Source organism: Silurus meridionalis, chromosome 20, assembly GCF_014805685.1.
Source record: "Silurus meridionalis isolate SWU-2019-XX chromosome 20, ASM1480568v1, whole genome shotgun sequence".
NCBI lineage: Eukaryota > Metazoa > Chordata > Actinopteri > Siluriformes > Siluridae > Silurus > Silurus meridionalis.
The window spans coordinates 11,680,489-11,695,783 of record NC_060903.1 but is presented as its reverse complement, the minus strand read 5'-3'; the positions used below and the strand labels follow the sequence as shown (position 1 = coordinate 11,695,783).

General features: G+C 38.2%; 1 protein-coding gene across 4 annotated transcripts in view; it reads right to left on the bottom strand.

Annotated features, from left to right (window-relative positions):
- brwd1 (bromodomain and WD repeat domain containing 1) overlaps positions 1-15,295 on the bottom strand; it is a 38,411-nt gene that overhangs the window by 8,968 nt on the left and 14,148 nt on the right. For all 4 annotated transcript variants that reach the window (XM_046876935.1, XM_046876938.1, XM_046876937.1 and 1 more), the window contains exons 15-34: positions 14,885-15,035; positions 14,375-14,509; positions 13,941-14,069; positions 10,875-11,100; positions 10,431-10,583; positions 10,087-10,270; positions 7,146-7,236; positions 6,687-6,818; positions 6,528-6,604; positions 6,069-6,336; positions 3,551-3,667; positions 3,363-3,470; positions 3,032-3,156; positions 2,841-2,923; positions 2,610-2,721; positions 2,452-2,513; positions 690-845; positions 453-573; positions 205-330; positions 53-122 (exon numbers count right to left, since the gene is read on the bottom strand). In XM_046876935.1, coding sequence (XP_046732891.1) covers positions 53-122; positions 205-330; positions 453-573; positions 690-845; positions 2,452-2,513; positions 2,610-2,721; positions 2,841-2,923; positions 3,032-3,156; positions 3,363-3,470; positions 3,551-3,667; positions 6,069-6,336; positions 6,528-6,604; positions 6,687-6,818; positions 7,146-7,236; positions 10,087-10,270; positions 10,431-10,583; positions 10,875-11,100; positions 13,941-14,069; positions 14,375-14,509; positions 14,885-15,035 — 2,626 coding nt within the window. The remainder of the gene's footprint in view (positions 1-52; positions 123-204; positions 331-452; positions 574-689; positions 846-2,451; positions 2,514-2,609; positions 2,722-2,840; positions 2,924-3,031; positions 3,157-3,362; positions 3,471-3,550; positions 3,668-6,068; positions 6,337-6,527; positions 6,605-6,686; positions 6,819-7,145; positions 7,237-10,086; positions 10,271-10,430; positions 10,584-10,874; positions 11,101-13,940; positions 14,070-14,374; positions 14,510-14,884; positions 15,036-15,295) is intronic.

The following is a 15,295-nucleotide window of genomic DNA, read 5'->3' as shown; positions in this document are numbered from 1 at the left end:
GAATACAGCATACACACCAGGTTATTGGCAGTTATAGAAGAGCATAGGTCACCTCATCCTCTGTGCACTCCATGTTCTCAACAGCATTGTAAATCTCCATAATATCAATATAATGTGGTTTGCTGCAAAACAACATACACACATAACAAAGCTAAATATAAACTGCTTTCAAGATAAATATCTAACCATTGCTAATAGACCTACCTAATGAACTTTAAAAGAACATCTGTTATAAATTTTGCTGATTGTGCAATCTTGCTTCGTGGTTCATTAAAGGTCCTTGCATTGAAATAAATGTACTTTGTGTCCCAAATTAATGCAGATAATCTCCTGAAAATAAGAAGGCAAACACATTAGATACTATTTATAATACCATATACAACAGCATATGCATAGCTGGGACTTAATTATTTAGATGAAATGCTAAAAATTCCCTTCCATTTATGATTCACCTATAGAAGTTGTGTTTCAGCCTCATGCGGATGGAGCCGAGGTCCGTAGGGTAGGCGATTACAGTACAGTAAGTCGGATATTGACTTAGATCCACTGGGCCAGAGAAGGGTGCAGCAATATCTGTAAGAAAATAGAGAAAACATATTTGTTATAAATTCACAAAGGATTTAACCGTGAAATAAGAACAATTACAGATATTAAGAACAGAAAATGATTCCAATTTTGAGCACACATACCTATTGTGATGAGATGGTCAATGCCAGCAATGATGCGGGCGCACTCTTCTTCTCGACTTCTCCCACCCCACTCATCCTCCTGTGGTTTGTACAAAAACTCCGCTCTTTCCTCATCTGTGACTGGCACACATCCACCCTCTGCCTCTGGACGCTGAGCTGCAAGACCAACACACAGTGTGAAATACGCTACATAACCTTTGTCTCAATATTAACAGGAGATGGCTAAAGTACATTTTATGAGTGTACCACAGTTTGACCACAGTTCATACAAGATAAAAGAAGAAACAGAAAGATACAAGATATAACTTAAAATGCATTGAATTGCATTCATTGTATTGAAATACTACCACTATGATCTACTACAGAATTTAAACTCTGAAAGTTTGTCAAAGCTAAATTACCAAAAGCCTTTAAATGTTAGTGTCTATGCACTTTCTTCAGCATAATTAAGGTTTTAGCATGCAATGAGATTACAAATATATACACACACAGTGGAACCCGGTTATGTCGATGTCCTAGGGGGTCGCCAAAAAGCATCAGGTAACCGATGATCGAGATAAACGAAAATCAAAATGGCGGCAATATATTAACGTGCTTAAAATTTCTTTATGTACATGATGTGCGTTAATAAATCAGAATGTGCATGCACGTGTTTTTGAAGGGTTTTTTTACACAACAGCGTTGCCTCGATTTGTTTGATGAAGGCATGCTACAAAAATACATACAGTACATGTTTATCTGTCAGGAATCCACCTGCCACGCCCCCTTCGGCCCCCTTCAGCGTGGCAGGTGCTTTCTCGGCCACACCAGCTCCTATTTAAACTTCCACACTCTCACTGTCCGTTATTGTTGGTATATGTTGGTTCACGGCGGTCGTTGTTATCGCTCATGTGTATCCCGGTACGTGCCTTCCCACCGGCACTCTCTCAACGGCTGCTCTTTTCTTCCCAAAGCGCACCGCGGATTCCCCCCGATCCTGCCGGTGTTCATTCTATGATTTTGGATGGTCATCACACGTTCCGCGCCGCCAAGTGCGGCTTTCACCTCCCGTTCATCGCATAACATTTAACAACAAAAGGCATATGTTTACTAACTAACAGCAGAGATTCACCAGTATACAATACAACACCTGTAGCAGCTGTAAGACTTGATTTTTCCGCCACTTTTGCGAGTTCTTCTGCGGCTGCACCGAGATAACCAACGTTAAAGGGCAAAATTTTTCCCTCTTGTGCTCGAGATATCAGGGTTCGGCGACATAAAAAAAACGATAAAAAATGCTTAGAAAAGGCGAGTATTTGGCGGTTCCACTTCAAAAACGTCGACTTAATAGGGTTGTCGAGGTAACCGAGGTCGAGATAACCGGGTTCCACTGTATATATAATAATAATAATTGAAGATACTGAATGAATGAAAGTAAAATGACTTTTATGACTGGCAAAATGTGTTAAAACTCATACCATCGCAGAGAATGCCAGGTTTGGCACATAAGCATATATTAAACATAAATATTTGCATTCCCAGCTATCCAAGAGATCACTATTTATACATGTTCCCTTTCAATTGATTCATTTAGTATAACACTAATAGTAAGAAGTACATTGCTGTTGCGCATCTCGCTAAAGATGGCTCTAATGGAAAATGACAGCTAATGAAGTGCAGAGTGTGAGCATTCTTCTGCTTCAAGAAACAGGGTTAATATACACAATCAGTTTTTTAGTAGAGAACTACTTTGCTTGTGTTTACAAGTGTAATAGAAGTTTACCATTCTCTGGAATAGCTTCAATGTCCCATGGACTTATCTTTTCAGTTTCTCCATTGTCCCACCTGCAGAGTCCATTGCATTATCAGTTACTGTTGAAAGCCAAACAAACATCTTTATCCAAAACAAATAAGCAAACAGGGAGCATGTTTGTGCCTTACTTGACTTTGAAACACTGGAAATGGCTGTCAGGATACTCAGGCTGATATGGCTCCTGACAGACTATGGTCCCAAACCACCAAGCATCATCAATTACTGAGCGAAAATGATTGTCTAAAGCACAAACCAGGATTATGTCAACACAAACATTCTAGGAAGATAAGATTTTACAGTTACCGTTACAGTCTTTCATCTGCTAGGTAAAATAATGTAAAAGTTGGAAAGTAACATACTTGGTCTCCAGATCCTGCTGCATGCTTCATCATAGTTCTGCCGGAGCACAAGGAAGTCAATCACATCAGGCATATCATGATACCTGCAAGACCAAAAAAAAAAAAAAAAATCTTTAAAATAAACTACATTTTTAAAGTAATATAACTACAGTAGCTAATAGGTGCAACCAATACAAAATATTGACTCTTACTTCACAGAAAATGATTTGTTTGTTATTTTGCCTGTTCCAGTGTCAATCTGAGTCAGTTTCAAGCAACAAAGTGTGGGAGGACACACCTCATACTTGATTGCAGTTATTTTAACAAACTCTTGGTCCTGGTGATAGAACAGCAAACAGTTATATACGAAGTACTTATAGAACAAAAAACATCTATAAAAATTAAACAGCTGCCACACGTACATTAAAACAAACAAGTAAATCTAAATAAAGAACCAACATTTAATTACCAGACAGATGCAACAATAATATTAATACATGTTTTAAGCCTATACAATACAAGAGCTTTCAAATGAAAACTGACTCTCAAAGCCATTTTCCGCCATGGCTGTTTGTCCAGGTTGATGGGGTACAAATTACTCCTGCACACTGCATCCACATAGGCCTCATGCCCCTGACGGAAGTAAATCACCTACAGACAGAGTGCAATATAAAAATATAAAACACAAGTGAACACAGAATGTGGAGTAATATGGGACTGCAAGAACAAACCTCATCTCCTAATTGTGGAACAAACGGAGACTTTCGTGGAATGACATCAGTAATCCAGGTAGAGGGACGAAACTCATTGGACACTTCTCTATTCAGAGACAGCCTGGGTTTTGGAGACTTTGATTTATCAAAAGAGAAAAAAAAGTTAAACAATATGTATTGTAATAACTTTGTAATGTTTACAGCCCACTGACATTACTACTGAAACGTCTCAGTGAACAATTACTCAGTCAATCATTCAGAAGTTATTCAGTCAGTCAGTATTCAGCACCTTTACAAATTCCTCACAGGTTGCTATCACAAGCTTTATTGCACCAACACTTTATACTAAGTAATTCAGTAAGTCAACTCAAATTGTGAAATTGTCTATTAAATAAAGTCTTGGGTTCTTTTAATTGTGATGATTTTGGCTCACATTTAACAAAAACCCACCAATTCATCTAAAAAAATAAAAATTAATAAAAATACATTGAAAACTTCATAAGACCAATTAAATTTTTTTTTAAAAAAGTTTGTGAATTGTTGGCCTTCTGTAAAAGTATGTTCAATTATTCTATATGTACTCAATACTTGGTAGGGGCTCCTTTTGCTTTAATTATTGCCTGAATTATGGTGTGGCATGGAGGCGATCAGTATGGTATGGTATGGAAGCCCAGGTTTCATTAACACATCTGTGTGTGGTGGCTCTTGATGCCTTGACCCCAGCCGCAGTCCATTCCTTGTAAAGTTCACCCTGATTCTTGAATTGATTTTGCTTGAAAAGCCTCTCAAGGCTGCTGTTCTCTCGGTTGTTGTGCATCTTTTTTTTTCCACACTTTTTCCTTCCACTTATCTTTCTTTAACATGCTTGGGATACAGCACTCTAAACAGCCAGCGTCTCTGGCAATAAATGTTTGTGTCTTACCCTCCTTGTGAAGGGTGTCAATGATTGTCTTCTGGATAATTGTCAGATCAGAAGTCTTCCCCATGATTGTGTAGCCTAGTGAACCAAACTGAGAGACCATTCTGAAGGCTCAGGAAACTTTTGCAGGTGTTTTGAGTTGATTAGCTGATTGGCATGTCACCATATTAAAGTTTTTTGAGCAAGTTGGTGGGTTTTTGTTAATTGTGAGCCAAAATCATAATTAAAAGAACCAAAGTTGTAAACCACTTCATTCTGTGTGCATTGATTTAATACACAAATTTCACAATTTGAGTATACTGAATATGGTACTGAAATAAAAACTTTCATGACATTCTAATTTATTGGGATGCACCAGTACTGCCGCTCTGTGAACTCCCTCTTTCACTGTCTCACAAACACTTCAAAGTTATACATGTACCTTGCAACTCATGGTGTCCTGCACACTGTATATGTCTAAAGATCTATTTGACTTTGGGGCTGTAGCACTTCCTTGAGTAACTCGAGTAATTTGATTGCAAAAATTTTTCTCATGCTCGTTAATCCATTTAACTAAACACAGAGCACCATGTTTCCCACAGACCACTATTGCTGGCGCACCACTTGCTAAACACTGGAGCGCTCTGGACAGGAAAACAGGATGCTGCAAATTAAAAAATAGAGGAATGGGAAAAAAAACAGCGAGTGGCAAAGAGAAGATTCAGGCCAAAGAAAAGGCCCAAAAGTTTCTAAAGTTTGGGATCATTTCAAACTTAAAATAAAAAAAAAATTAAAAAAACGGCACAGTGCGTTTACCATTTTTAAAGTAATTTCAAATTGATGTTTATATTTTTATTTATATACAGTGCAGTCAAACAGTCCCTCCACAGTGGCCGTGTAAAGAAGGTAGTGGATCATGTTTAAAGCTGGTGATTTAGTGCGTGGAAAATTTTAAGCAGCTTTCCGGGGAGACAAGAATACCACATTGCGATTCTGTGCAAGATTTAATAAATAAATGCATGAGTAAGAATAAATGAGTTTTATTAAATTAATAGTTTCCTATAACCTACTCTTTGCAGTTACAGCAGAGGGACTGTATTGGTATTTTGATATACTATGGCTATTCAATGCACTAAATGGGTTTAGTTTTAACTGATGTTCTTTCACGCAATTTCAGCAACAAAAATGTACGTTTTTCTAAAAAGAAAAACAAATTACTTGTTAATTTTAAGACACCCGTCTTATTTTCTCTCTCTTATTTAGTATTGCTCTTTAATTTAAAAAAAATAATAAAAAAGTAATTATCCCATTATTCGATTAATCAATGTAATAGTCATTAGAATACTCGATTACTAAAATAATCGATTGCAGCAGCCCTATTTAAAGATTTTTTTAATATTATTAAATAAAATGACAGGAAGGGGTCTAAACACATAACTAAAATCTTACAACTTGAATTATAATTCGGACTGGTTTCCTAATTATAATGCTACAGTGCTGGCTGTTTTACTTTGTAAGGTGGCAATCACAACTTGCTAAGCTTGGTGTATCCGTAAGTACTGGTTAGCTAGAATTCCTTTCTGGCATAGCCTGTGAACACCAGTTAAAGAACACTGTTGTTTCTTCAAGGTCACTTACCTTTGGTGTTTTGCTTTTAACTTTTTTCTTCGATTTTTCAGGTGAAGAGGACTGCGCATCCTCATCCTGTGTTTGTTCAGTTTGCTCATCTTCTGCAGCTTTGTCTTCTTCCTGCTCCTCCTCTTCCTCCTCCTCCTCATCCTCCGCCTCATTATCATCATCATCAGAACTGCTAATCTGCCTACGAGCACGTCTTCGGGAGGACATAGCCGCCTGCGCAGTGATTCCAGCATCAGCTGTCCAATCAGAATGCTCGCTGGAAGAATGACTTCAAATAATAGCATGCAGAATCAATTAAAATCACATCAGAAAGTACAATTAAATACTAGATTCCCTGAAATATACTTGAAGGACTATGTTTTTTACTCATCCCTGAGTACCAATAATGACAGAAAATGTTGACTATGGAAGATAACATCACCCTGAGGCAAACAATTCTTTTGAGTTATGGGTTTGTACCTTGAGCTGTCACTATTCCACTCCTCTTCTTCCTCTTCATTTGATGAGTCTACTTCGCTAGCGTCAATTTCATTCTCCTAAATGTACAAATGTCACCATGAGCAATAAACACATATCACAAACAGAAAAACAATATCAACAGATAAAAAAAATCTTTACCTCAGAAGAAGCAGTCTCCTCTCCTTCCTCACAGGAAAACTCAATCAGACTCTCAACGTTACTCTCCAAATTGCGGTGCCGTTTGCGTGGCTGTGCACGCTTGGTGCACACTGCTTCATCATCAGAGTCATCCTGCTTACACAAACAGTAAGGAAATATAATTGGTGTAAATCAGGCCAGATGACAGACTTCAAACATTTTTATTCAAATGAGGTAAATCTTAGTTCATTTCTAGTGAACACGGCAAAAAAAAAAAAAAAAAGAGGAGACTCTACATAAATAAAACAGTTGTTTCTAAAGTACTACGTGCTCAAAGCTTATTTAATAAATACTTTATATTCCTTTATAAGAAACTGAGAAATATGTAAAGAAAAAAAAAAAATGCAAAACTAGTCATAAAATTACTACTAAAAAAAAAAAAATCCTTACTATTGAACATACTAGGGAAAAAAGGTTTACCCGAAAGGTGCCATGTGCAATTCGGCGCTTCTTGGCATTATAAAGGAGAATTTCTTCCTCTCCCTTAGCGATTCTGAATGACTCCTGATCCCTGCAAAAGAGTATCATTATAGTGTCATTGCTATGGTTCCTGGACAAAATCTTTTTTAGTCTGAATTTCCACCCCCAGGAGTTAGATCACAAGCACTGAACTAAAATTTGTAAAGGTCTAGTACACAAAATTCCAACGCAGAAGAAGAACTCGCGGAAGTGGCGGAAAAATCAAGGCTTACAGCTGCTACAGGTGTTGTATTGTATACTGGTGAATCTCTGCTGTTAGTTAGTAAACATATGTCTTTTGTTGTTAAATGTTATGCGATGAACGGGAGGCGAAAGCCGCACTTGGCGGCGCGGAACGTGTGATGAGCAGCAAAAGCATCGAATGAACACCGGCAGGATCGGGGGGGAATCCGCGGTGCGCTTTGGGAAGAAAAGAGCAGCTGTTGAGAGAGTGCCGGTGGGAAGACACGTACCGGGATACACATGAGTGATAACAACGACCGCCGTGAACCAACATATACCAACAATAACGGACAGTGAGAGTGTGGAAGTTTAAATAGGAGCTGGTGATGATGCTAAACGAGCACCATATGTGCGCGATTGAAGCCGGAGCTTCAGAGAAAGCGGCCGAGAAAGCACCTGACACGCTGAAGGGGCGAAGGGGTGTGGCAGGTGGATTCTGACAGATAAACATGTACTGTATGTATTTTTATAGCATGCCTTCATCAAACAAATCGCGGCAACGCTGTTGTGTAAAAAAAACCTTCAAAAACACGTGCATGCACATTCTCATTATATATATATATATATATATATATATATATATATATATATATATATATATATATATATATATATATATATATATACACACACACACACACACACACACACACACACACACACACACACACACACACACACACACACAGTACAGACCAAAGTTTGGACACCTTCTTATTCAGAGTTTTCTTTATTTTCATGACTATGAAAATTGTGAGTCACACTGAAGGCATCAAAACTATGAATTAACACATGTGGAATTATATACATAACAAAAAAGTGAACTGAAAATATGTCATATTGTAGGTTCTTCAAAGTAGGCATCAAGAGAATGCCAAGAGTGTGCAAAGCAGTAATCTAAGCAAAGGTGGCTACTTTGAAGAACCTACAATATGACATATTTTCAGTTGTTTCACATTTTTTTGTTATGTATATAATTCCACGTGTTAATTCATAGTTTTGATACCTTCAGTGTGACTCTACAATTTTCATAGTCATGAAAATAAAGAAAACTCTTTGAATGAGAAGGTGTGTCCAAACTTTTGGTCTGTACTGTATGTGTATATTTTATATATATATATATATATATATACACACATACACATATACATATACATACACACACACGTCTAAAAAATGCCCAAGCTTGGTTTGAGCTGAGGGTCTTCAGCTAAATTTACATTTGTGGCATTAAGCAGGCGCATGAAACCACAATAGACCTAGTGCCGATCTATAATCAGCAGTAATACATGTTTAAGTTTTTTTTTTTTGGTAGCTTGCATCTATTAAACACCCACTTTAACTTATCCTCTAATTATCCAATAAGGGAAAAACTAAGAGCTTTGAGGTAAGAGAGACCAGCACCCTCTTAGTTTAAAGCTCTTATTACTCAAATAAGAGTCACCCCTTCCACTGCACCACACTCTCTGATATCCAGCACTGCTCGACTCCCACCAACTCTCTGAGTAAGAACACTGGAGATGGTATACACAAGACTCTTTTCCGTTCTGGTACTGAGGTGGTGTTATAACTTCCCCTAAGTCACTAGCTCTCTTCCAACAATTGGTGAAGACTTACCTCTTCCTTTAACACATAAACTAGCACTTATTTTCCCTGTTTGTTGGGAGAAATTATAGTACAACAAACAAAAGTGTTACGGCCTAGTGGTATCCTAAAGTTGGCAATCTAATTAACCAGCGTTCATTTATTAATTGATAGAGACTTCAAAGCAATTTTGTACTCTTTGGATAAGGGCATCTGTCAAATGATATACCGTATTTTTCGGATTATACGCCGCTACTTTTTTCCCTACGCTTTGAACCCCGCGGCTTAAACAACGAAGCGGCTAATTTATGAATTTTTCCTGGGTTTTTCCCGGTTTCACAAACTTTAAGCCAAAAAACTGAGCGACATAACATTAGACCAATTAAATTTCCGAACGGCCGGAAGAAGAAAAAAGAAAAAAAGAAAAGAAAAAAAAAACACGCACCTCCCCTGTGTTCTGAGCTGCACGGCATCGAGAGAGAAATAGTTGTGAAAGGAAGGAGGAAGACAGTGAACAATGACTTTGGTCAGCTACTGTTTAGATACAAGCCGTTGTAACGTGTTGAGTCTGGGTGAAGGGAGAGCTCGCTAACTCCAGTTGCAACAGAAATCATATAAGCACAGACAAGTTTCCAAAACTCGTGCTTTTTTATTTTTCTTGGCAACAGCGTTAAGGGTTAGTCAAAGAAACTTTAAAATCAGCATCAGAAAATAATAAGGACATAATCCTCGTCTTGAACACACGCAGTAATACTGGAAAAATGCAGTGGCATGCTATTCCCAAAATACAGCTATGCTCCTAAAGGAAGCGCAACATATTTCACCCGTTTCACCGTGTGTAACATGTCTTTCATTAAAGCCTGTGTAAAGTACATTAGTGTAGACGGCTTATTTATGTTAAAAATGAAAATATTTGTCAAATTCAGTGGGTTATATATGGGTGCGCTTTATAGTCCAGAAATTACGGTAATTGTAAATAGATGTTGCAGGCATAAGCAGACATTACAATAAGTTATTTAATAAATTTTTTTAATCTACAGATCACTACCAAAGTCAGATGTTTGAAAAGACTTACTCAAATGCACTGACAGTAAGTTCAGGCACCACCACCCTGCGCCGCCATGCCTGCAAGTCCCTTTCCGTGGCCATCTGGCTGCGTGGTGCATTTTGATGCATCTGACGCACTCCCTCCACTTGCCCGCTGCGTCTGAGCCCCACATTAGGTGGAGACTGCACCTCCATCCGCTCTCCCAAAGACACTATGCAGAAAAACACAGAAGGTGGCCAATGACACACAAGCAAACACCACAACTGCATAGAAAAGAACCAATTTGCATAAAGCTAAATATAAGTAAAAGTAAGATTAATATTTAATGCTAAATATCTCATGCAAAATGTTTGAAAATGTGCAATATGCACCTCTTCTTGGAGTGCCCTGCTGCCTCCGAGCATTCTGGTCCTGTTGTTCCTGAAGCTGACGTATGGCATCATCTAAGAGACTACGGCGTGCCTGATGGTCCTCACTCTCAGCTGGCTGTTGGCTGATCACCTGCTCCACCACCTCCCCATCACCTACAGTACATAAATATATGTAAAGTACATAAATATATATGTTGAGTAATGGTTCACTACGAGAACAAGGGCAACATTAACTAGACATTTCCCATTGTAGGGTCTATTCTCTAGCAGGACTGTCTCGGAAGATAAATACAAATATGCAACTAAACTCACACTCCTTAATGAAGAACCTAAACCACCAGTACTGCTTTCATATTTAGTTAAATTGGTAAAAATGTAAGATAGCATAAAAATATTAAAACACAGAAGTAAAGAGTGACATCTAAAAGCAAAAAGATCTGTTACTTGTGGCAACATATCCAAGTTGAGGAACCAGGTGCTCATCTGTGAAATTCTCCCTCCCTGGCACAAGTCTCTGATATCTGGGAGGATGAGGATTCCCGTCGACATCCACAAGAAAGGGTGGGGGCATTAGGTGAGGTGCCTGTTGTGTCTGCTCATCCAGTACATACCCGTTGGAATCCCGGATCAATGGACGGTAGTCAGTGTGGAAAAACACCTGCTCTGGAAGCTGCAAGTAATATCAAAAGAGAATCATGTAACTAGAGCTGTGAACCCACAAGAATCTGGTATCTGGTTGCGAAACGATATGTTGTGATACACGATGCTGTAACTAATATCTTATGTTAGGAATAGGATATAATTTCAGGAAAGCTGTCATTAAGAACACACCATCATATGCAAACCGTAGCAAAAAATAATTAACCAGAACACAATGGGATCTGCATATGGATTAATTACATATAAAATTACAGACAGCAATTACTGTCTTAATAGCTGGCAACAAAAGTGAGTGCACCCCAAGTGAACATGTCAAAATTGTGTCCAAAGTGGCAATATTTTGTGTGAGTACCAATGTTATCTAACACTGCCTTAATCCTCCTGGGTATGGAATTCACCAGAGTTGCACAGGTTGTTGATGGGATCCCCTTCCACTCTTTCAATGATAGAATCACAGAGCTGCTGGATGTTAGACACCTGGCACTTCACCTTCCTCTTAAGGACGACACACAGGTGCTCAATAGGGTTGAGGTCTGGAGACATACTTGGCCACTCCATCACATTCATTCATCAGTGTCCCTAACATTAAAACATACTCCTGAGGTTCTAGTGTCCACTGTTCCTGCCCCACTTCCCTCCTCGGATCTGCCCACTATATCCCGGCCTGCCTCTGAATAGCATTTTCTTCAATTGAAGGCCACTCTAAACAGCAGCGGATGGTTTCTCATCAACGCCCTGGGGATCCATAAAATTCCGGAGTAAGAACGGGAGCTTTGAGGATGGATTTAGACTGTAGTTAATGTCAACAGTCTGGTACAGTGACTCAGGACTACAGTTTGATTTTGATAACCATCACTGCAATCCGCAACATCGTTTATCTGTAATAAATGGATGTTCGGTGCAACCCGGATGATAATGGGTTCCCTGTTGAGTCTGGTTCCTCTCCAGGTTTCCTCCTTATGCCATCTCGGGGAGTTTTTCCTTGCCACAGTCGCCACCGGCTTGTTCATCAGGGACAAACTTACACTTGTAAAGAACATCTTATTCATTCTTTTTACCATATTATCTGTGTGAAGCTGCTTTGAGACAATGTTCATTATTAAAAGTGTTCCTGCCCCTCTCCCCTCCTTGGATCTTCACACTTCTGTGCAGCTCGGGACGGTCTCTTAATTCCGGAGTAGAATGGGTGCTTTGAGGACGGATTGGACTGTAGTTGGTGTCGGCGGTCTGCTGCACTGACTCGGGAGTGCAGTTTGCTTCTGATCATCATCACTGTACCCCACAACATTGTATATCTGCTTCAAATGGACATTTGGTGCAACCCAGATGAGGATGGGTTCCCTCGAGTCTGGTTCCTCTCAAGGTTTCTTCCTTATGCCATCTCGGGGAGTTTTTCCTTGCCACAGTTGCTCATCAGGGACAAACATACTTACAAAGAACATATTTATGTTTAATCACCACATTATCTGTGTAAAGCTGCTTTGAGGCAATGTTCATTGTTAAAAGCGCTATACAAATAAAAATGAATTGAATTGAATTAAAAGCGCTATACAAATAAAAATGAATTGAATTGAATTAAAAGCGCTATACGAATAAAAATTAATGTATTCTTCCTCAGCTTCATCCTGGCGTTGTGTTTGGGGTCGTTATTATGTTGTAAAATTGCCATTCGGCTCAGTTTCTAAAGGCAGGGCATAATGTTCTGCTTTAGAATGTCACAATACATGCTGTACATCCATGTTTGTATGTCTCATGCAGCCCCAGACCATGATGTTACCACCATCATGCTTGACTGTAGGCAAGACACAATTTCTTGGGGTTTCTTTGAAACAGCTTCAGAAGAGGCTTCCTTTTCGGAATGACAGCCATGTAAACTGACTTGAAGTGTGCGGCGTATGGTCTGAGCAACAACAAGTGGATCTTTAGCTTCTGCAACCTCTAAAGCAATACTGGCTGCACTCGTGTGTCTGTATTTAGAAGCCAGCTTCTGCACCTCACGTACAGCATGAGGACTCAAATACTTTGATCAAACCTTCCAAAGCCTGTTTCATGTGGAAACCATCTTGGAAAACCTCTGTACGACCCTGGTCACTGCACTCTAACTCAGTTTCCGCTGCCATCTTTGTGGACAGCAAAATTTTAATTCTCAAACCCTCAGAAAGTCTATGCCATGAGGTGCCATGTTGAACATCCAGTGGTCAGTAGGAGAGAATTGTACTCAAAGCCCCAAAGTTTAACTGCTCTAAAACAAGATACACATTTGTATGGCCCTGTCAAGCAGACAAAAACAGAGACATGTGGTTTTGCATGGTTAAGTGACGTACAGCTGGTATAACTCAGGGTATACTCACCTTTGTTCCCAGCTATTTAGACAATACTGGCTGTATGTTGAGTTATTTTCAGAGAACAGTAAATCTATACTGCTATACAAACTGCATACTGATTACTCAAAAATAACAAAACATATTGCAGTCAGTGCAAGTCGGTCGACGCTGTTATTATTTCCGACAAAATGTATACCTATAATCGTTTTCACATCAGTTCATCCCATGAAACAGGTGGATTTTAATGGTATCATAGTGGCATGCCCTTATGCTAGTACTTCATGTCAATGTTCAGATACGACAAAGTTCAACAATAAGACTGCTATCTATCTAGAATATAAATGATATATTTTCTTATATTTTTTTTCATTATTAATTTAAATAAGTATGAAATTAATTAATTGATTAATATTCATATATTAAATTAAAGATAAAATTAGCCATTGTTTATTCCATAGCAACAAAGGCATGTTTCACTATTTAATATATTATTCAGCATGATTAATATAAATAGATGAAGGTAAACCTTTTCATATGGCTTGGAACTTCCAAAACCAAAAATGACCAGGTGACCATGAGAGTCTGTACAGGCAAAACGATGACCATCAGGGGTGAACTTGCAGTCAAAAACAGCACCATGTCCCTGACCTTCAATCTACACACACAAAAAATATAAAACTATTAAATTAGGGATTACATTTTGTGTCCAGCCATATCTGTCTCTTCTAAAAACCAACCAGCATAATAAATAGTTTAAATTAAATTAAGTATAGAAGAAAGAACAGCACACATGAATATACAGAAAGTTGTGTAGCAGATGCTACTAATATGCTACCGTTTGTTTGCAATTCAATACATTAAATATTTTTCTGCTATCATTTTCATGGGTACCATCAGAGTAAACCTCCTTTCCTTTTTTTCCTTTTTTGTAAATTGCCTAACAGTCTCAGAATACTGTACCATGTTGAAGTAGTGATGAGTCTTTGTGCCTCTTATAAGGTCCCATATGAAAATGTTGCCATCATGACCTGCAGACAGCATGACACGGGGATCATATGGGTGTGGTTCCAGCACAAACACCTCTGCCTCATGACCCTGAGAAGTATGAAAAACGTCACAGTTTGTCCTACAGCAGTGGGCTACTCAAACATCAGTCTCAATAACTCTCTCATTTCTTTTGTTTTTGGACCATAGTGACACAAATCATAAATAATCCAAGTAACAAACTACATTTTTTCATACTAATCATACAGCCATTGTATTTGGTTGCATGTTAGATTCACTAACAGTGAAATAAATTATTTTTTGACGCATATACAACGTAAAATTGAAACATGGACTGGATACTCTTAAGTCTAATTTTAATAAAATGAATTCATGATTAAAACAAACAATTAAAAACACTCTTTTAAACAAACCCCAATATTGAATATAAACTCTGTAGTGTTTTATTTGGATTTTTTTTTTTACCTTCAACACATGTAAAAGCTGCCCTGTGTAGGAGTTCCACACTTTGAGGAGATGATTGTTGACAGCTGTGATAACGGTATTGTCATGTCGATCCCACGACACCATGGTGACCTTGGGTTTAAAGAAACCCTCTTCTTCCGCAGGCACAGTTCTGTAATTAGCGCAGATTAAAATAGCAGTGATAAAGCTTATATAGAAAGGCCAAAATTCAAGAAACAACTACAAAGATTGTTTTTAATTGACTACATTAACACAAAACAGACTTTCGTTCTGATTTGTCTTATTAAAAATATTTAACACATTTTAATAAACTGTATGAAAAACCCTTGAATAATCAGCTCTACACACATTTTCAAGAAATGACAAACATTTCTAGCACACAATATTCATGATAAAGTCAAATCAAAAATT